This window comes from Crotalus tigris, unplaced genomic scaffold, assembly GCF_016545835.1.
Source record: "Crotalus tigris isolate CLP2741 ecotype Arizona unplaced genomic scaffold, ASM1654583v1 scf7180000024347.1601321, whole genome shotgun sequence".
Lineage (NCBI taxonomy): Eukaryota > Metazoa > Chordata > Lepidosauria > Squamata > Viperidae > Crotalus > Crotalus tigris.
In genome coordinates, this window is record NW_024100516.1 from 995,322 (window position 1) to 1,020,670 (window position 25,349).

General features: G+C 45.0%; 1 protein-coding gene across 1 annotated transcript; it reads right to left on the reverse strand.

The window, feature by feature from the left end:
* Positions 1-723: 723 nt before the first annotated feature.
* On the reverse strand, positions 724-15,679 carry TNFRSF6B (TNF receptor superfamily member 6b). The gene is made up of 5 exons (XM_039326959.1): positions 15,598-15,679; positions 8,853-8,966; positions 3,768-4,143; positions 2,045-2,239; positions 724-1,128 (listed from the first exon to the last, which is right to left on the reverse strand). Exons 2-5 carry the CDS (start codon positions 8,898-8,900, stop codon positions 845-847), a joined length of 903 nt encoding a protein of 300 aa, XP_039182893.1. The 5' UTR covers positions 8,901-8,966; positions 15,598-15,679; the 3' UTR covers positions 724-844.
* Positions 15,680-25,349: the final 9,670 nt, after the last annotated feature.

Genomic DNA, 25,349 nt, shown 5'->3' on the forward strand with positions numbered 1-25,349 from the left:
TCCTTCTGGGATACGGCTGTGTGGTCCAAGGATAGGGGGGGTCTGTTCTGTTTCCCTAACGCAGGCTGCGCAGTGTTGGGTAGACTGTGTTAGAGAAGGAGGAAGAACCGGCCCCCGTTCCTTTCCACACAGCATTTGTCTCTCGCCCCCAAATCCAGTGGTGGGATTCAGCCGGTTTGCACCAATTCGGCAGAACCGGTAGCTAATTTTTTTTTTTTTTTGTCGCCCAGGCACAGAACGGACTTCTGGAAGTGGCATCCACGCAGAGAACCGGTTGTTCCCCTATTTCAGTGGTTCTCAACCTTTTTAATGCCGCGACCCCCAACCGGTCGTAAGTCGAAGACTACTCAACCGGTCGTAAGTCGAGGACTACTCAATTGGTGCAGCACCGTTTGCAGAATGGGACTTTTGGCAGGCTCAGCAGGGCAGAGACAGCCTGGACAATTCCTATTGGCTTTTGAAAGCCAATAGAATTAGACTCTATTCAAGAGAGTCTCTTCTATTGGCTTTCAAAAGCCAATAGAATAAAAGGGAGTAGCACAGCTAAGGAAAAGGGGGAAAAAATGGTGGATTGCGTTGTTTGGCGACCCGCGTGAAATGGTCGTTCGACCCCAAATGGGGTCCTGACCCACAGCTTGAGAACCACTGCCCTATTTGAATCCCACCACTGCCCAAATCAATTGCCTAATAGAGGCTGGGAAATCTGATTTTTATTTTTTTTTATTTTTTAAAATAGCTAGCTTTTGTATAAATAATTTAATTCAACGATCCAAGTCCGCACAGGCGTGAACCAACCATCTTAGACCTATCTTAACGACGATAATCAATCCCGTTTCAAGTTGTCTCATAAGCCCACGGAGAATCTCCTCTGGACGCTCTGCAGAATGTGTACCAATTTCATCTTCTCCAGGGCTTCCTGGACCATTTCCCACGCTCGCTCTTTCCCATGCAAGTTCTTGAGCTGGAGCAGGTAGGTGTGAAGGTCCACCTGGAGCTCTTCGGTGGCCTTCTTCTTCTCGCTCCCGGGAGGAGTTTGAGTGAGCTTACGATACAGACGCCGGAGCCTTCGTGGGGACTTGAGTTGGAAGGCTACAAAGTCCAGGGCGGCCTCGTAACAGTCCCCAGCACCTAGAAGAGAAAGGAGAAAGGTGAGAAAGGTGAGGAACACATCAAATAAGAGATGCTGGGCATAAAGCATGCCAGTTTGGAGAGCCAGTTTAGTCTAATGGTTAAAGCACCAGCCTAGTAAATTTGCAGTGAGTTCTAGTCCCGCCTTAGGCACGAAAGCTGGCTGGGTGACTTTGGGCGAATCACCAGGAGACGGTGAGTTCTAGTCCTGCCTTAGGCATGAAAGCCAGCTGGGTGACTTTGGGCCAATCACTAGGAGATGGTAAGTTCTAGTCCCACCTTAGGCATGAAAATCAGCTGGGTGACTTTGGGATAATCACCAGGGACAGTGAGTTCAAGTCCTGCCTTAGGCACGAAAGCTAGCTGGGTGACTTTGGGCCAATCACCAGGAGATAGTGAGTTCTAGTCCCACCAAAACCAGCTGGGTGACTTTGGGGTAATCACCAGGGGACAGTGAGTTCTAGTCCCACCTTAGGCATGAAAACCAGCTGGGTAACTTTGGGGTAATCACCAGGGGACAGTGAGTTCTAGTCCCACCTTAGGCATGAAAACCAGCTGGGTGACTTTGGGGTAATCACCAGGGGACAGTGAGTTCTAGTCCCGCCTTAGGCATGAAAGCTGGCTGGGTGACTTTGGGCCAATCACCAGGAGACAGTGAGTTCTAGTCCCGCCTTAGGCATGAAAGCCGGCTGAGTGCTTTGGGCCAATCACCAGGAGATGGTGAGTTCTAGTCCCGCCTTAGGCATGAAAATCAGCTGGGTGACTTTGGGGTAATCACTAGGAGATGGAAAGTTCTAGTCCCGCCTTAGGCAAGAAAGCCGGCTGGGTGACTTTGGGCCAATCACCAGGAGACGGTGAGTTCTAGTTCTGCCTTATGTTGAGGACTACCTGTAGTCTCAGGTGAGAGGGGTCTTACCTGAGCCCTCCTCCAAGCCTTTCCCAGCCGTGCAGGAAGTGCAGAGGGTATCATGGAATCGGGTGCCAGGCACGTTGACCCGAAGGCCTTGCACGGAGCAGTTCTGGTGGGTCTGGCAGGGATTTTTGCTGGAATAGTTACTGGAAAAGGTCCCCTCTGTACAAACTCCGCACCGGGTATCTTCTTGTGGGTTGCCTAGGCAAATGGAAGCAGAAAAGAAGGTCTAGCTTTTTCTCAAACTGTGTTCAATGGCTGCTGCCTTACAGACAGATTGTGGGAGTTGGAGGGCTTTATAAATGCATGTCAAAATAATAAAGTAAAATTTTAAAAAGGGGGAAGAAGAGAAAGGAAGGCAAGGGAGAAGAAGGAGAATAGAGTGGAGGGGAGTGGAATGGAGGAGAGGAGAAAGGAGAGGAGAGGAGGGGAAGGGAGGAGGGGAGGGAGGGAGGAGAGGAGGGGAGGGAGGGGAGGGGAGGGGAGGGGAGAGGAGGAGGGAGAGGGAGGAGAGGAGGGGAGGAGAGGGGAAAGGAGGAGAGGAGGGGAGGGGAGGGGAGGGGAGAGGAGGAAGGTAGAGAGGAGGGAGAGAGGAGGGGAGGGGAGGGGAGGGGGGGAGAAGAGAGGAGGAGGGGAGGGGAGAGGAGGACAGGAGGGGAGGGGAGAGAGGAAGGGAGAGAGGGAGAGGAGAGGAAGGGAAGGGAGAGGAGGGGAGGGGAGGGAGGGAGAGGAGAGGAGAGGAGAGGAGGAGGGGAGGGGAGGGGAGGGGAGAGGAGGAAGGGAGAGAGGAGGGGAGGGGAGAGGAGGGAGGGAGAGAGGAGAGGAGAGGGGAGAGGAGAGGAGGAAGAAAATTGATCAGGAAGAAAGGGAGGGAGGGAGGGTGGGCAGGCGGAAGGAAGAAAGGGGGGACAGAGGGAGGGAAAAAGGAAGGAAGGAAGGAAGGAAGGAAGGAAGGAAGGAAGGAAGGAAGGAAGGAAGGAAGGAAGGAAGGAAGGAAGGAAGGAAAGAAAGAAAGAAAGAACCAGGCTCCCAAAACCTAGAAAGACAGATTGTGATTATTCAAATATCTTTATCGTTCCTCACCCACCGACAGAATCTTGCCAAACCAAAACCGGCTACCTCCCCTATAAAGCATGTACTCTGGGAACTGTTAGGGAGGAGCCGTCTTCACCCTCTTTCTCTCACACAAACCTTTTGAACTGAATTGTCTCTTGCTCTTCTAGAATGCAACCCCTCCCTCCGAGAACTGCAGACTACACAGGAAAGAGGGAAGGAAGGAAAGAGGGAGGGAGGGAGGGAGGGGGAGAGGAAGAAGGAAGGAAGGAAAGAAGAGGGAGGGAGGGAGGGAGGGAGGAAAGAAGGAAAGAGGGAGGAAAGGAAAGAAGGAAAGAGGGAGGGAGGAAAGAAGGAAAGAGGGAGGGTGAGAGGAAGAAAGAAAGAAAGAAAGAAAGAAAGAAAGAAAGAAAGAAAGAAAGAAAGAAAGAAAGAAAGAAAGAAAGAAAGAAAGAGAAAGAGAAGGAAGGAGGCAGGCAGGCAGGAAGGAGGGGAGAACTCTCCTCTTAAAATTGCAGAGAGTGAGAAACATTGGTGGGAAGAGATGATCCTTCAGGCTTCTCACCCCTCCCAATTTCCAAGGAATGTCAGCCTGTTCCTGCTCGATCCCAGTTCATCCCCCCCTACCCCTCCCCCCCTGGGAGCAGGCTTGCTGCCCCCCTGCCCTGGTACCTACCAGGCTCCAGCACTCCGCTTCCTGGCGGGCACTTTGAGTGCTTGATGCAAAAGAGCGACTCGGCGTGGTAGCCCGCCTTGCACTGGCACACCCTGTTGTGGGTCTTGTTGCAGGGCACCACCTCCACCTCCAGGTCGTTACAGCGGATGCTGCAGTACAAACACCTGTCCAGGTAGTTCCAATACTCGGTGTAGTGCTCGTTGGCACACGGCTTGCACTCGGTGGCTGCGCCCTCCGTGCAAGGCTTGGACATGCTCTTCCCTGGCGGGCACTTCGGACACGACAGCGTCTTATGGGTGTTGGGGTCTTTCCATTCGAAGGTGGGCGGGGAAGCATGGGTCAGAGTACTCCAGAGCAAGACACTCCAAATCGCCCACTATTGACGGGAGGGGGGGAAAAAAAGGAAGAAAAATTTAGCAGAGCTTCCCAGATACAGGCAGTCCTCGACTTACGACCACCATGGAGCCCAAAATTCCCACTTTTGCCCCGTTTTACGACCTTTCTGGCTTTCGCTTGTTAAGTGCATCACGGCAGTGGCTAAGTGAGTAACATGGTTGTTAAGTGAATCTGGCTTCCCCATTGACTTTATTTATTTATTTATTTATTTCTAAAATTTATATGCCGACTCAGGGCGGCGTACAAAATTAAAACAATAATCTGACAATAAAACAATAAAATAAATACAATTCATACAGCGTGTCCGATCATATCCCGTCCCCCCCCCCCGGGGACATCAGCCCCAGGCCTGCCGGAACAGGAGAGTTTTAATGGCTTTCTTAAAGGCCGGCAGGGTGGGACTAGTTCGAATCTCGGAGGGAAGTTGATTCCACCAGGTCGGAGCCACCACAGAAAAGGCCCTTCCCCGAGGGCCCGCCAGCCGACATTGTCTGGCCGACGGGACCTGAAGGAGGCCCAATCTATGGGACCTCACCGGTCTCTGAGAGCTGTGCGGCAGAATGCGGTCCTGTAAGTAACCTGGCCTTATGCCATGAAGGGCTTTGAAGGTGATAACCAACACCTTGAATTGCGTCCGGAGACCCACAGGAAGCCAGTGCAGCTCGCGGAGGATAGGTGACACGTGGGCGTACCTTGGCGCGCCCACAATCGCTCTCGCGGCTGCATTCTGAACCAACTGCAGCCTCCGAACGCTCTTCAAGGGTAGCCCCATGTAGAACGTGTTACAGTAATCCAGTCTTGAAGTGACAAGGGCATGAGTGACTCTGAGTAAAGCCTCCCGGTCCAAATAAGGCCGCAACTGGTGCACCAGGCGAACCTGGGCAAAGGTCCCCCTGGCCACAGCCGATAGATGTTGTTCCAGATTTAGCTGTGAGTCCAGGAGGACACCCAAGTTGCGTGCCTGCACTGAGGGAGGTAAATTTGCCTCCCCCAGGACTAATGATGGACCATCCAGTTGACCTTTGGGAGGCAAGACCCAGAGCCACTCGGTCTTGTCAGGGTTGAGTCTAAGCCTGTTCACCCCCATCCAGACCCTCACATCTTCCAGGCACCGGCACATCACGTCGACTGCTTCACTGAAAGAACATGGGGTGGAGATATACAATTGGATATCATCCGCGTACTGATGATACCTCACCCCGTGTCGCCGAATGATCTCACCCAGCAGTTTCATGTAGATGTTAAAAAGGAGGGGGGACAGGACCAAGCCCTGAGGCATCCCATGATCAAGGCGCCTAGGGGTCGATCTCTGTCCGCCCGCCAACACCGACTGCGACCTGTCAGAGAGGTAGGAGGAGAACCACCGCAATACGGTGCCGCCCACCCCCACCTCTCCGAGACGACACAGAAGGATACCATGGTCGATGGTATCGAAAGCCGCTGAGAGGTCAAGAAGCACCAGGATAGAGGAATGACCCCTATCCCGGGCTCGCCAGAGGTCATTGGTCAGTGCGACCAAAGCAGTCTCAGTGCTGTAGCCGGGCCTGAAACCAGATTGAAAAGGGTCCAGATAATTAGTTTCATCCAAGGATCGCAAGAGTTGGGACGCCACCACCTTCTCTACAACCTTCCCCACAAAGGGGAGGTTGGAGACAGGACGAAAGTTCTTCAAAACAGCTGGGTCCAGGGAAGGCTTCTTGAGGAGGGCCTCACCACCGCTTCCTTTAAAGGTTGCGGGAAAGACCCCTCCATCAAGGAGGCGTTGATTATCGCCTGGAGCCAGCCTCGTGTCACCTCCCTACTGGCAGAAACCAGCCAGGAGGGGCATGGGTCCAATAAACAGGTGGTGGCATTCATTGCCCTCACGGCCTTGTCCACTTCATCAGGGGTCACAGGCTCAAACTCGCTCCAGATAACATGACTAAGACCAGCCCCCGGCAACTCGGCTGGCACTGCCCAGTCGGAGTCCAGGTCTCTCACCAGAAAGTGGCAAAAGGGGTATCGCCTGACCCCGGGATGCAGCAACCGTCGTAAGTACACGCCAGCAACCATCATAAGTACAGCTGGTCATTTGCATTCTTTTTAGAGAGTCGTTGAGGCCATTTGGAGGCTTACCTGTATCCTCAGGGTCACTTGAGTAATGCAAATGGGTGTGGAGCTTTCTTGGAACTGTTGAAAGTGTTGAACTACAACACAGTCCTTTCAGCAGTTCCAAGAAGGCTACACACCCGTTTGCACTACTCAGGACGCAGATAAACCTCCAGGTGGCCTCAACGGCTCTCTAAAAGAAGGCAAATGACCAGCTGCCTGCAAGGAGTATAAATCTTTCCATTCCCCCCACCATCCAGTCAGAGCTGAAGAAGCTTCTGGGATGAGAAGCGCAACGTCTTCGAAGAAAAACAAGAAAGTCCAGTTGCCTCGTAAAAACACATCTTTGAGACAGCTCTTGCTAGTAAGAGAGGCAGTCGTTAGCTCTCCACATTTTAAAACAGTGGTTCTCAACCTGTGGGTCGGGACCCCATTTGGGGTCGAACGACCATTTCACGGGGGTCACCAAACAACGCAGTCCGCCATTTTTTTCCCCTTTTCCTTAGCTGTGCTACTCCCTTTTATTCTATTGGCTTTTGAAAGCCAATAGAATAGACTCTCTTGAATAGAGTCTAATTCTATTGGCTTTCAAAAGCCAATAGGAATTGTCCAGGCTGTCTCTGCCCTGCTGAGCCCGCCAAAAGTCCCATTCTGCAAACGGTGCTGCACCAGTTGAGTAGTCCTCGACTTACGACCGGTTGAGTAGTCCTCAACTTACGACCGGTTGCGGGTCGCGGCATTAAAAAGGTTGAAAACCACTGTTTTAAAAGGACAGCTTCTCCTGGATTCTTCGGGCAGCCTCAAGGTGGATAAAGACTGACCGAGAATCTGTTTCCAATGACTCGGAAGCAAAAGCACGGGTCAGCAATTCAGACATTTTACACCCTATTAATGTTTTTGTGGACTCAGTGATGGGTGGAGAACAGCTATGTGGAAACACTAAGTGCTTTTTTAGGGAGCCCCAAACAGAATAGATAATCCTGTGTGGGGTCCGTGGTGTTCCTTAAGCTTCGTTGCTTTCTGGCAGACATTTCATTAACGTCATTAGTTTGAAGGAGTATGGAGTTTGCTGCTTTTTTAATATGCAGTTGCTTACCCTGGCAGTGTTGGTGGGAATGTGTGTGGTTTTTTTTCCTCTCCTGGTAGTTCCTTGATTAGGGTATTGTTTTCTACTTGAGGGTTTGTCTGGTGTTAATCCCTGCTTATCTGGGTTTCTCTTTCTTATCTGGGTTTCTTTGAGCTTTGTTGTTTCCTTGCAGAAATTCCATCACCCAACTAGGTAATATCAGTATTAGAAGGGGGGGGAGGAGGAGGAGGAGGAGGAGGAGGAGGAGGAGGAGGACTGTAGAGTCCTCGGTGCTCTCTGAGCTGGATTGCTTTCTTGCAGACATTTCACGACTCAACTGGGAAACATCATCAGTGTTAGAAGGGAGTGGGGTTTGCAGAGAGGAGGACAAAGAAGACTATGGGGTCCTTGGTGGTCTCTGAGCTTCTTTTCTTGCAGACCTTTCCTTACCTAACTAAGTAACATCATCAGAAGCAGGAGGAGGAAGAGGAGGAGGACTATGGGGTCCTTGGTGCTCTCTGACTTGGTGGTTTTCTTGCAGACGTCTCATGACCCAACTAAGTAATCTCATCAGTGTTAGAAGGAAGTGAGGTTCATATAGAAGTGACTTGACCTACTAGTGTTTGTGGGAGCGTCCTTGGCGGTCCCTTGATTAGGCTGTTGTTTACTCTTTGTTTGTCTGAGTTAATAATTCCTTGTTTGAGATATAGTTTGCTATTTGCATTCAATATCTAGTCAGGTAATGAAACGTCAGCAAAAAAAAAAAAAAAAACACCCAACCAAGCTCGGAAAGCACCAAGGATCTCACAGCTCAACCCTGAACTATATTTTCTCCTGTTCAATACAACCCTGTGTGTTGCTGTCACTCCCAGGATTTCAAGATAAACTGCCATTGGATATGCCTGCTCAATTTGGTACCCCAGACTTAACGTTAGACTAAGCGCTGCGGTTCATTCAGTTCACATTGGAAACGCTTTCCTACATTTCCTTTTTTATATATATAATATTTTATTAATTTTCCAATTTTACATTTGAATATTTAAAAAGCAACGTGGCGACTGGGTTAATCAATCGTGCAGTAACAAAATCTTTAGTGCAAATCTCAGGTTACAACATCAAATACTTTTTCTCTTTTTCCCTTAACAATCACTGTCTCGTATTCAGGTTAGTAATTTCTAATTATATCAACTCAATAAGAATATCATTATTACATTATCAATACATTTTTAGCTTGTACATATCTTGATTACATTCAATCTTCATAAGCAATCTGTATCCTGTTACTGATTTTTACTCAGTCTTTAATTTCTTATCAATATTCCAATTTAACCTTTGATATTTATAATTTTCACACTTTGGGTCCACAAACTTTCCCTTCTCTCACTTCATAACAAACGATAATATCCAAAATACACATTTTATCTATTTGAATATAATCTTGTTCTACTTCCTAAGAGCTATTATCTATTTCCCACCATATTAAATCATCTACTTCATAATACAATGTCCCTTTTATGCTTTCTTACATTTCTTACCTGGCATAGATTTTGCTTTTTCTTGTAAAGGCTGCCAACCCGATTCATTTTCCAGAAACTCAAGGTCTGCGCAAACTCTTAACACACGATGCAAATTTCCTCTTTTTTACAATTCTAGAGCAGGAAAGGAAGACGAAAGCAAGACATTATTACCTCAGGACCTTTTTTCTCAATGCAGGAAAAGATTTGTAAGACTGCTTCCTACTACCTGAAAGATTTTCAAACGGCGCTTACGGGCAAAAGCCAGTTGAACCTTTCGACACAAACCACACGCATAAAATGCCTCGTCATCTTACCTCAGACAACGCTTATGGTAGCAACTAAATTAAGTTTCCCTTTTTTTTAGAATTTATAATACAGAGCGGAGATTCACTCCCTCACTCCTCCTCCTGGCTCACATACATACAGACTGTCCCTCAACTTACAGTCATGTTTTAATGCCCCATTTTACAACCTTTTTCTGCCCCGGTTGTTAAGTGAATCACTGCAGGCATTAAATTAGCAACGCGGTTGTTAAGTGAATCCAGCTTCCCCCACTGACCTTTCTGGTCAGGAGGTCGCAAAAGGGGGGATCACGTGACCCAGGGGGATGCTGCGACCATCGTAAATACGAGTCAGTTGCCAAGCGTCCGAATTTTGATCATGGGGGACGCTGCAATGGTCGTAAGAGTGAAAAATGCTCACGAGTCCCTTTTTTTAGTGCCGTCGTAACTTTGAACGGTCACTAAATGAATGGTTGTAAGCCGAGGACTGCCTGTAGATATAAATTGAGATGGATGGCTGTATTACTTCAATCAATCCATCAATCCATCCATCCATCCGTCAATCAAATAACTAAATAAAGGATGCCCTGGGTGCAATCCCACAGCATCTGGAGCATCACTTGAATCCCGTTGGCATTGACCTAAATCCCCATCGGTCAATTGCAAATGGCAGCTTGACTTGGAACTGCTTAAAGAAATAAAAGGCTAAAAGAATGAGATGCAATTGATCCAGAATTTAAGGGGAAGAGGAAGGGCAAACAGCCAGGCTGGTAAGGGAGCACCTGAATGGAGCCAGTTTCTAAACTGGTTATTATGGGAAATGCCCCTTTGAGGCTTCCTAAAACCCTGCTGTATTTGGAGGGGAGGGTCTTTTAACATTTGTTGAGGGTCTCAGCTTAGAAGATATTCCAGAAAAATCTGCTGTCCCCAGCTGTCAGAGTCCTCAAGAACCAGCTGCTGGTTTTCCATCTGCCCAACAGCCTGTGTGATACCTTTAACACTGCTGAACAACAACAGTTTTGGTCACCACGATGTAAAAAAGATATTGAGACTCTAGAAAGAGTGCAGAGAAGAGCAACAAAAGTGATTAGGGGACTGGAGGCTAAAGCATATAAGGAACGGCTGCTGGAATTGGGAATGTCTAGTTTAACGAAGAGAAGGACGAGGGGGGACATGATAGCAGTGTTCCAATATCTCAGTGGCTGCCCCAAAGAAGAGGGAGTCAAGCTGTTCTCCAAAGCGCCTGAAGGCGGGACAAGAAGCAATGGATGGAAACTAATCAAGGAGAAAAGCAACCTAGAATTAAGGAGAAACTTCCTGACAGTTAGAACAATTAACCAGTGGAACAACCTGCCTCCAGAAGCGATGAATGCTGCAACATTGGAAGTTTTTAAGAAGAGACTGGACAGCCATTTGTCTGAAATGGTATAGGATTTCCTGCCTCAGTGGGGGTTGGACTAGATGACCTCCAAGGTCCCTTCCAACATCATCATCATCATCATCATCATCATTATTATTATTATTATTATTATTATCAGCCAGAGATTTAGACTGGATCTGGCATTTTTGTCCACTTATTGAGTTCTTTCCAAGGATCAGAGATAGGCAAATAATAATAACAACAACAACAATAATAATAAATAATAAACACCGCAGGAGGAGCAAAAAATCCCCACTAGCACTTTTTTTCCAACTACAGGTGGTCCTTGACTTACAACCAGAATTGACCCAAAATTTCTGTTGTTAAGCGAGACAGCCCTTCAGTCAGTTTGTCAGCGAATCCTGGCAGCCATTAAGTTAGTAGCACCATTGTTAAGTGAATCTGGCTTCCCCCACTGACTTTGCTTGTCAGAAAAAGGGACTCACATGTCCCCCGGGGACACGGCCACCGTCATAAATGCGAGACGGTTGCCAAACAGCTGACTTTTGAGCCCATGACCCTGCAACGGTCCTCAGTGTGAAAAAATAAATGGTCATTAGTCAGATTTTTCAGTGCCGTTGTGACTTCGCTAAACGAATGATGGTTAAGTTGAGACTCTCTGTAACACATTTGGTTCAAAGGCCAAAGTTTTATAAGCTGCATCTATAAAACGGCTTGGCTGATGCAGGAGTTAAATAAGGTGAATCAGAGCAAAAAATAAGAACGGACTGCTCTTTCTACATGTAGCCACTTGGAACGTTTACAGCACCATGGAGTGAGAGATGGTTGAATTTTGTATGCATCAAAAGCTTTTAGGCTGTCTTGGAAGGTCTCAGAAAGAACAACCTGTTTTTAAGATATTAAATGGCTAACAAGGTACTTGTACACTTTGCTGGTGCAACACTCTTGCATCAGCAAAACCACTCCATATTTTCCTGTCTTCCCCCTCCCCCCTTTATGTCGGTTTAGTTATTCTGTGCGTCTGATGAAATAGCACTTAGCACTAGCACTAGCCCTTAGTCTTATCTACTGCTTCACAGTGCTTTTGCAGCCCTCTCTAAGCGGTTTGCAGAGTCAGCATATTTGCCCCCCAACAATCCGGGTCCTCATTTTAACGACCTCAGAAGGATGGAAGGCTGAGTCAACCTTGAGCCGGTCAGGATCGAACTGCCGAATTGCTGGCAGTCGGCAGTCAGCAGAATTAGCTTGCAATACTGCATTTTAACCACTGCATCACCAGGGTTCCTGATGTGAAAGAGTAGAATAGAATAGAATAGAATAGAATAGAATAGAATAGAATAGAATAGAATAGAATAGAATAGAATAGAAAATATGGAATGGAATTGGAAGGAGTGGAGTGGAGTAGAGTAGAGTAGAGTAGAGTAGGGTAGGGTAGGGTAGGGTAGGGTAGGGTAGGGTAGAGTAGAATAGAATAGAATAGAATAGAATAGAATAGAATAGAATAGAATAGAAAATATGGAATGGAATTGGAAGGAGTGGAGTGGAGTAGGGTAGGGTAGAGTAGAATAGAATAGAATAGAATAGAATAGAATAGAATAGAATAGAATAGAATAGAATAGAAAATATGGAATAGAATTGGAAGGAATGGAATGGAATGGAATGGAATGGAATGGAGTAGAGTAGAGTAGAGTAGAGTAGGGTAGGGTAGGGTAGGGTAGAATAGAATAGAATAGAATAGAATAGAATAGAATAGAATAGAATAGAATAGAAAATATGGAATGGAATTGGAAAGAGTGGAGTGGAGTAGAGTAGAGTAGAGTAGAGTAGGGTAGGGTAGGGTAGGGTAGGGTAGGGTAGGGTAGAATAGAATAGAATAGAATAGAATAGAATAGAATAGAATAGAATAGAATAGAATAGAATAATGGAAATGGAATAGAAAAGTGGAGTAGGGTAGGGTAGGGTAGGGTAGGGTAGGGTAGGGTAGAATAGAATAGAATAGAATAGAATAGAATAGAATAGAATAGAATAGAATAGAATAGAATAGAATAGTAAGTAGATAGAGTAGGAATGAATAGAATTAGAATAGAAGAATAGAATAGAATAGAATAGAATGGAATGGAGTAGAGGAATAGAGTAGAGTAAGTAGTAGAGTAGAGTAGAGTAGAGTAGAAGAAAGGAGAAGAAAAGAGAAGAGAATACTTCAGTTGGCCAAGTGTGCTTTTAGACACACAAGGAATTTGTCTCTGGTGCAGAAGGTCTCAGTGTACATGCAAACCAACAGAGCAATAATAATAATAATATGATACCAATAAGAGGGGGTAGTAGAGAAGATGAAAAAGGTAATAATAACACTATAGCCATACTACATAGATAAATATCCTTAGGCCTAAGACAGTGCTGTGGGAATTAGGTGTTCAGCATTGTGATGACAGAAGGGGAAAAAACTGCCCCTGCATCTAGTTGTTTTGGCATGCAATGCCCTGTAGTAACGTCCCACCCCACTCCCTTCTAGCACTGATGATGTTACCTAGCTGGGTCATGAAACATCTGCAAGAAAACCACCAAACTCAAAAGAGCACCAAGGATCCCACAAAGCTTTTTTTTTTCTCCTTGGGGAAAACTATTGGATTCAAAAGTGGGGGCCCTCCAATTTCCTTTTTATTGACTGAATTTATTTAGCAAATTTCTACTCTGCTCATCTCACCTATGTGACGCTGGGCAGTTGCCAATGAGATTAAACAACAACGACAACAACCATATAAAGACACACAAACAAAGCCTAGCTTAAGAAACAGAGTTGAAATCAAATTGCAAAGTTAAAAAAAAGTCAGATTCCCGTTCATAAAAGTCCTTGTCCTCTTGACTCCCACATCCTCCACCACCCTCCCCTCTTCTTCTCCTATCTCATTTCCATTTAAATCCTCCATCAGCCTAGCCACCCTGTGCTTCTCAAGAACTGAGCTGCGTCTGGCTAAAATTTTAAAACCAGATTGTTTTAGCAGAAAAAGGGGGCTTGCTTCCTTGGGATTTCTTTTCCCCTGCCACATCTCGTCAAACGTCTAGCGCACTGGTTCTCAACCTTTTTAATGCCGCGACCCCCAACTGGTCGTAAGTTGAGGACTATTCAACTGGTGCAGCATCGTTTGCAGAATGGGACTTTTGGCGGGCTCAGCAGGGCAGAGACAGCCTGGACAATTCCTATTGGCTTTTGAAAGCCAATAGAATTAGACTCTATTCAAGAGAGTCTATTCTATTGGCTTTCAAAAGCCAATAGAATAAAAGGGAGTAGCACAGCTAAGGAAAAGGGGAAAAAAAATGGCAGACTGCGTTGTTTGGTGACCCCCGTGAAATGGTCGTTCAACCCCAAATGGGGTCGCGACCCACAGGTTGAGAACCACTGGTCTAGCGGGTTGCCAATCTAAACAGCTCCCCTGCCAACCTCGGGAGCGCTGGGGGGGGGGAGGCATCAAGGTCAAGACAAGGAAGGCCATGCGGATCACATAGAAGAGGGGATGCTGAAGGGGGTAGCCTTGCTGGCTGAGATGCCCAAAAGTCATCTCTAGAAAAAAAACAACAACAACAGAATAGCGGAGTTGGAAGGGCCTTGGAGGTTGTCTAGTCCAACCCCCTGCTCAGGCAGGAAACCCTAGTATCGATCATTTTGAGTATAACCCTACCATGGATGAAAGATTATTATTATATTTTTAATGCTGTTTGGCAAGCCCTTTAGGACATTTTGCATGAGCTGGGAAAGAAATGAGATTCTGATTGGGTACGTCTGTATGTCTAGCTACATAGACATAGATGTTGTATATTATATAATATTATGTATTGCAGATTATATATCATATTAGATTATCTATCTATCTATCCATCCATCCATCCATCCATCCATCCATCCATCCATCCATCTATCCATCCATCTATCTAAATATTGATATATATAGATATATAGATATATATATCTTGTCTGTTGGGGGAGGCACCCGTCTACCAAATATAAATCAGTCTGTTCTGCTTTTCGCTCCTATAGGAGCGTGACTAGCTGATGAGGGCTAATGAGCCTGAAATAGCTATACTAGTCACCCACTAACTGTCAGCCACAAAATTTTGAATTTTGAATTTCCTAGAAGCACGAAGTTGAAAACACCAGCCTGAAGATGTCGAAACGTCGCCAAGACACTTTCAATTTTACGCGGGAGAAAACCCGAATAACCAAAGACCTACATACAAACACCTGTGAAAATCTCAGAAAACATTAGATAGATAGATAGATAGATAGATAGATAGATAGATAGATAGATAGATACACACACATGCGCAAACACACACACACACACACACACACACACACACACATCCGTAATTGTTTTAAAAATTTGAGTCCCAGGTATATTCATTCTAAAAACTGCTAAAACAGTTTTTTTTTCTCCGGGACAAGAAAAAACTTTATTAAATACTAAGCTTTCATCAAACCATTGTTGACCTTATCAACAGATGATGTTGTATATTACAGATTATATACACACATAGATATACACACCTCTCTCTCTCTCTCTCTCTCTCTCTCTCTCTCTCTCTCTCTCTCTCTCTCTCTCTCTCTCCATCTATCTATCTATCTCTATCATACATATCATATATCAGTTGACAGAACGAATAAAAGTAAGGTTGCAACCGTAAAAGAAAAAGGCGAATTTAAAACCAAGAAAAGCGAAACTCGTTTCTCCTTTTTTCTTTCCTTCTGCACGTTCGGCTTTTATTCTTTCTCTCCTCTTCCCCCCCGCCCCGCTTCTTTTCTTTCGTCTTAATTACACCTTCCTGCTTGTTTAGGATCTTGGACGTGTTAAAAAAAAAAAAAAACTCTAAATAAAGTGGAAAACTGGAAAACTTTTGTGTACCGGGGGGGGGGGAATCCAAACCAAGGCGTCGGGGCCAGCGGATGCCCGAGCTGGAGAAACCCGCGCGGGGTCCCCCTTTCCCCTCCCCAGATCCAGCCTGGCGCAAAGCCCGGCCGGTCCCGCTGCCTTCCTGGACACCACCCGCCTCCTCCGCCAGCAGCCGCGGGGCCCTCCCCCGCCTTCCCCTCCCCTCCCCCGGTTACCTTCCAGGCTCCGGTCGCTGGTCCTGTCTTGCCACCGTCCCGTCCTGGATCTTATACTGTCGTGCGCCCTGCTGACTCCACCTCGCGGAGGGCGGTATACGCGAGATCATCGTCTCCGCGTGGGATCGGCGGGGGCTGCCTTTCTTACACCCCCGCAGCTCCGACTCCGGCCTTGGGGGGGGGGATCGCAGGATGAAGCTGAATGGGTCCCTTAAAGGGCATCGAGTCGAGCCCCGCCTCGAGGAGGGCGGTGTGGGCGAGAGGATCGTCTCCGCGTGGGATCGGCGGGGGCTGCCCCCCACACACACTCCCGCACCCCCTACTCCGGCTTTGGGAGGGGGGAATCACGCGTGGGGGGCTGAAGGATGAAGCTGAATGGGTCCCTTAAAGGACATCGAGTCGAGCCCCGGCGGGGTCCGCCTCGAGGAGAGCGGTGTAGGCGAGAGGATCGTCTCCGCGTGGGATCGGCGGGGGCTGCCCCCCCCACACACACTCCCGCAACCCCTACTCCGGCCTTCGGGGGGGGGGGGTAAATCACGCGTGGGGGGCTGAAGGATGAAGCTGAGTGGGGGTCCCCTAGAGGACATCGAGTCGAGCCCCCTCCTGGGTCCAGCTCCGGAGTTTCTCGGGGCTGTCGGAAGCTCAGCGAACCCCCCCCTAAGCCGGTTTCCCGGTTGGAGTTCCCCGCGTGGGTTTCGAGGCGCTTTTCCCGATTTGGGGATCGGAAGCGATTCTCTCTCTTCCTTAACGGATTTTCCCCTGGATGTGTTTCCTTACTGACGTCGCCTTCGCTTCGCCCCAGGACGCATCCAAATGGTGGCATCTTAATCCTGGCTTCTCTTCCCCCCACCCCTCCCTCCGTAAACGAGGTAGGTTGAGCCGAGATAATAATAATAATAATAATAATAATAATAATAATAATAATAATAATAATAATAATAATAATAATAATAATAATAATAGTAGTAGAGTTGGAAGGGACCTTGGAGGTCATCTAATCCAACCCCCTGCTCAGGCAGGAAAGCCTATAGCATTTCAGACAAATGGCTGTCCAGTCTCTTCTTTAAAAATTCCAGTGTTGGAGCATTCACTACTTCTGGAGGCAGGTTGTTCCACTGGTTAATTGTTCTAACTGTCAGGAAGTTTCTCCTTAGTTCCAGGTTGCTTCTCTCCTTGATTAGTTTCCATCCGTTGCTTCTTGTTCTGCCTTCAGGCGCTTTGGAAAATAGTTTGATTCCCTTTTCTTTGGGGCAGCCCCTGAGATATTGGAAGACTAGTATCATGTCCCCCCCCCTCGTCCTTCTCTTCATTAAATTAGACATACCCAATTCCTGGAACCATTTACCGTAAGTTTTAGCCTCCCGTCCCGTAATCATCGTTGTTGCTTTTCTCTGTCTGCACTCTTTCTAGACTCTCAACAACTTTTTTACATTTCAACCAGGTTAATGAAAAGCCGAGAGGCTAAAATCCTGGCATCTTCTCAGCTTGGTTTGGGTTTAGACTCACTGACTGGGTGAATTTTAATGTCTCCTGCAAACTCAGAAGTTCGGTTAATTGAGTAATCCAATTAAGTGAAGGTGAAGCAATTGCCAGGGAATTGTCTATTTTTTTTTTTTTTTTTTGTCTCAGATTGGCCTCCAGGCATTTGGGTGGAATTATCATCCACCCACTCACTTTCACCCAGGTAAAACAAGGTCTCCTTCGATTTCTGGGCATGGACATGAGTCCATGCTATTGTCCAGAATATTTTTCTTAACCAAATTTTGGGATTTCAGAACAACCCCCCCCACACACACACGCACAGATACAGTTGAGTCTGCAGTATTTATTTTTAATTATTCCTGCTGCGAAGCACCATGTGTCATATGTGGGTGGGTGAGACTCCTTAGGTTTAATGTTCAAATAAACTAAAAGCAAGCTGGTTGATGTGTGAAACCCCCCCCCCCTTCTCCTTCACAGAACATGACAGCGTTTCTGATTAATGCTGTGAGGCAAACACGTGTAGTTGAGTCAGTACAATGTGGTTACAATAAATCAGAGTTTTAAGATAGAATATAGAGGATTTTTTTTTTCCATCTGAGTCGGGAACAAGCCCAAATTATTTTTATGAGTCTGAAAGAAAATTGTGGTTCGCTTTCTAAGGTGTTAACGAGGGCCGGGGACTTTTTGAAATCTGTCAGCAGAATTAGTGCTTTGTGTTGAATTTTGATAGCACAGTCTTAAGAAAAGAACAACACTGCACAAATTGATTTGGCAGGCTTAGGCAGTTTTTGTAAGGGGGTTTACCTATTTCTGGATCATTTCATTCATTCATTGGGTTCATTCACTCGTTCGATCATTCAGTCAATTTAGACAGCCAGCTGTCTCACGCCAGTGACTCTGGGCTGCTATGAAGAGTTGAATCTGGACTTTCTTTTTTTCTCTTTGAAGACGTTTCACTTCTTTTTTTTATTGAAAAGTTTTATAAAAGTTACAATATACACCCCAAAACCCACCCACCCTAAAAAAAAACCTCTCCCTCCCTGACTTCCCAGAGCTGAGTACAGGGTAACAAATATAATAATCATAATCTAACTAACATTAACCAACTATATAAACAACCAAGTCCATAATGCGCTTTAACTCCCCTTTAACATAAAAATAAACAAATTAAAAATAAACATAATATAAATAAGTTAATATCCTAATTCTTGAACAACACAATATCCAAATTGTTAAACAATACTAATACTAAAAATAATAATAAAACTAATAAAAATTCCACTATAATAAACTATTAATAATAATAATACTCTAAAATTTACTCATAAAGTAAATGGAACTTTTTAGTCCCATATTTATTCTGAATATAATCTATCCATCTTCTCCAAACCGAAATATATCTTTCTTGTGAATGATCCTTCAAATAAGCAGAAAGCCATTTCTGCTAAATTTGACACTTTAAGCATCCATTTTTCTATAGTAGGCAAGCAATCCTTCTTCCAATATTGCCCTACCAATAACCTTGCAGCTGTTATCAAATTCAACATCAAATTAATTTCTTTACCATCACAATCTACAATAACACCCAGTAAAAATAATTGTGGAGCAAACTTTATCTTTCTCCTAAAAATCTTTTGAATGTTCCACCAAATCTTAATCCAAAAAGCTTTTATATTTCTACAAGTTCACCAGGTATGAAAATAAGTAGCATGCAAACCACCACATCTCCAACATTTCACTTCTCATCCCAGAAGCTTCTTCAGCTCTGACTGAAGAAATGGAAGGATTTATACTCCTTGCAGACAGCTGGTCATTTGCATTCTTTTAGACCAATGGTGTCAAACTGCTGGCCTATGGGCCGGTTGCATCATGCTCCGGCAATGTGAAAAAAGTCGTGACACGTCATGACCTGTTACGTGATGCAGCGAGTTTGACACCCGTGTTTTAGACTGTCTATCCCCAGTCTACAACACGGTCCTTTCAGCAGTTCCAAGAAAGCTCCACACTCATTTGCACCACTCAGGTGATCCTGAGGACACAGGTAAACCTCCAGGTGGCCTCAATGACTCTCTAAAGGGATGCAAATGACCAGCTGTCTGCAAGGAGTATAAATCTTTCCATTCCCCCACCATCCAGTCAGAGCTGAAGAAGCTTCTGGGATGAGAAGTGAAATGTCTTCAAAGTGAAAAAAAAATGTCCACTTGCCTCATGAAAAAACACCTTTGGGAAAAAACCTTGACTGGGATGACTGAGCATCTCCATAGACAATTGAACCGAATACTTTATTTGGCCAAGTAGTATTAGATGCACAGCAGAACAGAATAATAGAATCAGGAGGGACCTTGGAGGTCATCTAGTCCAACCCCTGCTGAGGCAGGAAATCCTATACCATTTCAGACAAATGGCTGTCCAGTCTCTTCTTAAAAACTTCCAGTGTTGGAGCATTCACCGCTTCTGGAGGCAGGTTGTTCCACTGGTTAATTGTTCTCACTGTCAGGAAGTTTCTCCTTAGTTCTAGGTTGCTTCTCTCCTTGATTGGTCTGTAGCTGATTCCGTTGAAATAAGCCAGACAGATTTAGTAACAAACTGAAAAAAAAAGAAAGGAAGAATAAAATGATATGAGGATGGTGGTTAGAGATGCACTTAGGATTCCACTTACCAGGGAACTAGTCAAGGAGAGAAGCAATCTGGAATTAAGGAGAAAGTTCCTAAGAGTGAAGACAATTAACCAGCGGAACTACTTGGCTCTAGAGGTTGTGGGTGCTTCATCATGGGAGGTCTTTAAGAAGACGCTGGACAGCCACTTGTCTGGAATGGTATAGGGTCGCCTGCTTAAGTAGGGAGTTGGACTAGATGACCTCCAAGGTGCCTTCCAACTAGGTTGTCTTGCTCGCCAAAGCACCAGAAGACAGAACAAGAAGCAACGGATGGAAACTAACCAAGGAGAGAAGCAATCTGGAATTAAGGAGAAATTTCCTGACAGTGCGATGGCATAGGTTCTCCTGCTTGAGTGGGGGGCTGGACTAGAAGACCTCTAAGGTCCCTTCCAGCTTCTACTCTATTCTATTCTGTTCTATTCTAACCAGTGGAACAACTTGCTGTCAGAAGTTGTGGATACTCCATCACTGGAGGTTTTTAAGAAGTGACTAGACTTGTCTGGAATGGTAGATTCTCCTGCATGAGCGGGGAGCTGGAGTAGAAGTCCTCCATGGTCCCTTCCAGCTTCTGTTCTATTCTATTCTATTCTATTCTATTCTATTCTATTCTATTCTATTCTATTCTATTCTATTCTATTCTATTCTGTATTTCTATCCTATCCTATCCTATCCTATCCTATTCTATTCTATTCTATTCTATTCTATTCTATTCTATTCTATTCTATTCTATTCTATTCTATTCTATTCTATTCTATTCTATTCTATTCTATTCTACTTTATATTTTCTATTCTATTCTATTCTGTATTTCTATCCTATCCTATCCTATCCTATCCTATCCTATCCTATTCTATCCTATCCTATCCTATCCTATCCTATTCTGTATTTCTATTCTATTCTATTCTATTCTATTCTATTCTATTCTATTCTATTCTATTCTATTCTATTCTACTTTATATTTTCTATTCTATCCTATCCTATCCTATCCTATCCTATCCTATCCTATTCTATTCTATTCTGTATTTCTATTCTATTCTATTCTATTCTATTCTATTCTATTCTATTCTATTCTATTCTATTCTATTCTATTCTATTCTGTGTTTCTATCCTATCCTATCCTATCCTATCCTATCCTATCCTATCCTATCCTATTCTATTCTATTCTATTCTATTCTATTCTATTCTATTCTATTCTATTCTATTCTTTGTATTTCTATTCTATTCTATCCTGTATTTCTATTCTATTCTGTATTTTTATTCTGTTCCGTTCTGTTGTTCTGGTCCGTTCTGTATAGGTTCTCCTGCTTGAGCAAGGGGTTGGACTAGAAGACCTCCCAGGTCCCTTCCAGCTCCATTCTGGTTAAAGAGTTATCATCTGTACGTTCCACAGGTGCCGTTGTTGGACTTAACATCTCATGAATCTTAGCTCCAAACGGTCTTTTCTCATTGGAAGAGAAGTCCTCAACCCTTATCTGCTCTCCCAAGCTTGTCAGGAAAACGAAGCGACATATTACAGAGAGTCCTTGACTTACGGCCATTCATTTAGCGACCGTTCGAAGTTACAACAGCACTGAAAAAAGTGACTTATGACCACCGCAGCACACTGACCATCACGTGTGCTTGGCAATTGGCATGTATTTACGATGATTGCAGCATCCTGAGTTTATCTGATCGTTGTTTGCCACCTTCCCAGCAGGCTTCTGACAAGCACAGCCAACGGGGAAAGCTGGATTCGCTTAATGATCGTGTGATTCACTTAACGACCGAGCGATTCGCTTAACAACTGTACGGGGGGAAAGGTCATAAAGTCAGGTGTGTGACTCACTTAGCAGCCAGCTTGCTTAGCAAGGGAAATTTTGGTTGTTAAGGGGAGGACGATGTGTGTGAGGCAACATGTTATTAAGGTTGTCGTCACTCCCGCTGGTGATTCAGCCACAGGACCAGCGGCGTTTAACGCTTGGGTAGCAAAGCAGAGTTCCCTCCATCTGGAAAACCATTGCAGAGTTTGATTTCCAGACAACAGACGGTTAGGATCTTTTTTTTTTTTTTTCCTCTTAAGAAACTGTGGAAGACAATTGCTCCTGACCCAAGCCTGGGAATAGTTTCTGTGCAAAATCATCCAGTTCTGGATGACTCTTTTTATTCCCAAGTGGCAAAGAATGTTCATAATGGGAACCCGGTGGAGAGGTCTCAGCTAGGATGGAATTGGGAGCTTTTTTTATTTTATTTTAGTTTATATTTATTTATTTATTTGTTCTCTTTCTGTCTCCATCCATCCATCTCTATCTAGTTATTGTCTATTTCTCATCTCTCTCTCTCATGTATCTACTTATATACTATCTATCTATCTATCTATCTATCTATCTATCTATCTATCTATCTATCTATCTATCTAATCTCTATCATCTATATCTATCTATCTATATCTATCATCTATCTATATTTTATCTATCTATATTCTATCATCTATCTTCCATCCATCTATCCATCCATCATCTGTATCTATCAATCTATCTATATTTTATCTATCTATCTAATCTCTATCATCTCTATCTATCTATCATCTATCTATATTTTATCTATCTGTCTATATCTATCATCTATCTTCAATCCATCCATCCATCCGTATGTATGTATCTATCTATCTATCTATCTATCTATCTATCTATCTATCTCAATCATTTCTATCTGTCTCTTTGTCTGTCTGTCATATATCATTTATTTATTTGCATGGGAATTCAAGTGTCAGAAATGGACATATGAGTTAAGTGAGATCTATATTTTAATTTCTCTACTACGCAGCAAGTGAGGTAACCAAACAATAGCCAGAATCAATTTCGAAAATGTGCACGGCAGACTTAAAAATTAATAATTAAGATAACAACTTAGTTAATCCAGATTTCTATCATCCATCCATCCATCCATCCATTCATCCATCCATATCTATCTATCTATCTATCTATCTATCTATCTATCTATCTATCTATCTATCTATCTATCTATCTGTATATTTGGTGGATGTAAAAAGGTGGAGGAGAATGGTCTTCACATCTAAAGAATGTTGGAGATCACCCAGCCAAAGGGCTTCCTGAAATGGATGTACTAATAAAGGAGAATATTTGTAGGGTTGACATGAGGGGTCCTTGGTGCTCTCTGAGCTTGGTTGTTTTCTTGCAGACGTTTCATTGCCCAAACTAGGTAACATCATCAGTCTAGTTTGGGTCATGGAACATCTGCAGGAAAACCACCAAGCTCAAGAGAGCATCAAGGACGCCTCATGAGACAGATGTTTCGTCACAGATGTTGGCCATTGTGTCAGCCTCAGGGCCTTGTGACCATGAAGAACTGGGGGTTCAGACTACTGAGACAGCAATCTTTGAAACTGGGGCAAAGTGAGGAGAAGGGCAATCTGGGCGATCTGTGTTGTAACAGGACTGGGACAGTTCCTGTTTTCAGGATTATTCTTCCTCGTGGTCGAGGAAGTTATGTGAGAGGAACATGAGAACACAGTCCAGTCAAAATTAAAGTCTCCCCCCATGATCACAAGGAATTTCCCCTGCCAGATTAATAACATGAAGGCCACAGAAGGGAATATTTGTGGCTCAGGGTTGAACTGTGGGATCCTTGGTGCTCTTTGAGCTTGGTGGTTTTCTTGCAGACGTTTCATGACCCAACTAGGTAACATCATCAGTGCCAGAAGGAAGAAGAGCTTGCGGAGAGAGGGAAGAGGTGAAGGATGACTGTGGGGTCCTTGGTGCTTTCTGAGGTGCGTTGTTTTCATGGAGATGTTTCATGACCCAACTAGGTTACATAATCAGTGCTAGGAGGGAGGGTGGGGTTTGAAGGAAGAGGAGGAGGACTGTGGAGTCCTTGTTGCTCTCCGAGCTTGGTGGTTTTCTTGCAGACGTTTCATGACCCAACTTGGTAAAAAGGGAAGAGGATTTGTGGAGAGGAGAAGAAAACAAGAGGAGGAGGAGGAAGAAGAAGAAGAAATAATTTGTAGGGTCCTTGGTGCTCTCTGAGCTTGGTGGTTTCTTTGCAGACGTTTCATGACCCAACTTGGTAACATCATCAGTGCTAGAAGGGAAGGAGATTTGTGGAGAGAAGAAGAAAACAAGAGGAGGAGGAGGAGAAGGAGAAGAAGAAGAAGAAGAAGAAGAAGAAGAAGAAGAAGAAGAAGAAGAAGAAGAAGAAGAAGAAGAAGAAGAAGAAGAAGAAGAGGAGGAGGAGGAGGAGGAGGAGGAGGAGGAGGAGGAGGAGGAGGAGGAGGAGGAGGAGGAGGAAGAAGAAGAAGAAATAATTTGTGGGGTCCTTGGTGCTCTCTGAGCTTGGTGGTTTTCTTGCAGACATTTCATGACCCAACTAGGTAACATCATCAGTGTTCGAAGGGAGTGTGGTTTGCTCTCTGTTTATGTACTAGTGTCTTGCCTTGTCAGTATTGGTGGGACAACCAAGGAACTACCAACTAACAGGGATGTTCAATTTTGACCTAGATGGCCTTTTTGACCCCTCTTTCAAACCTCTGTCCAAAATGTGGACGTTGCTGTCTTCCAAATAGTGGCCTTGGTCTTTCAAATGCAGATGGACTGCTGAATCTTCATCTGATGGGTTGGTTCTCCTATGTTCCTTAGTCCAGGGCTTTTCAGCCTTTTCACCCATTGTACCACTTTTAGGATATGGCAACATCCGAGGACCACCAGTCGCCTAGCAAGGGGTCAAAAACTTGATAACCAAAAAAAAAAAAAAAAGGAAAAAAGTGATAAAGTACAGGTAGTCCTTGACTTACAACAGTTTGCTTAGTGACTGTTCGAAGTTACAATGGCACTGAAAAAAGTGCCCCCCAAGCCACAGCCAAGCAAGACACCTGCCTGCCCACCCGGCAGCGCTCTTCCTCCTGTCCGAGGTTTTCATTGTTGTGAGCATTTCTATTGAGGATTGGCAGCGGGGGTGGGAGGTGTTTGTTTTTTATTCCCCCCGTCTGCTGGGTGATTGCAGCAGGTTTTGGTCACTTCACATGACCCTGGGACACTGTGACCGTCATAAATATGAATCAGTTGCCAGGCATCTGAATGTAAATCTCAAGACCTTGAAGATGCTGCAACATTCCAGCTGATTGGTGCTTCTTCCGGGCTCAGCAGAAGCGCCAGGATCAGTGCCGCTTTCCAGCTGATTGTTGCTTCTTCTGGACTCAGCAGAAGCACCAGGATCAGCACGAGCTTCAGCTGGAGCCTGGTGCTGATCCTGGCGCTTCCGCTGAGCCCGGACACCCATGCAACTTCAGCCATCTCTTGCTCAGGCTTGTGCGGTGCTGCCACTGGTTCAGCTCATTCCCCTCCCCCGCTATCACTTTTCTAGGATGCTCGCATACCACCTGCCAGTTGCCAATGTACCACAGGTGGTACCCGTACCACTGGTTGAAAAGCCCTGCCTTAGTCATCATAAATATAGTCATCATAAATATGAATCAGCTGTGCAGCTTCATAAATATGAATCAGTTGTCAAGCTTCTGAATGTTAATCACATGACCATGGAGGATGCTACAATGGTCATAAGTGTGAAAAATGAGCATAAATCACTTTTTTCCGTATCGTCGAAACTTCAAATGGTCACTAAAT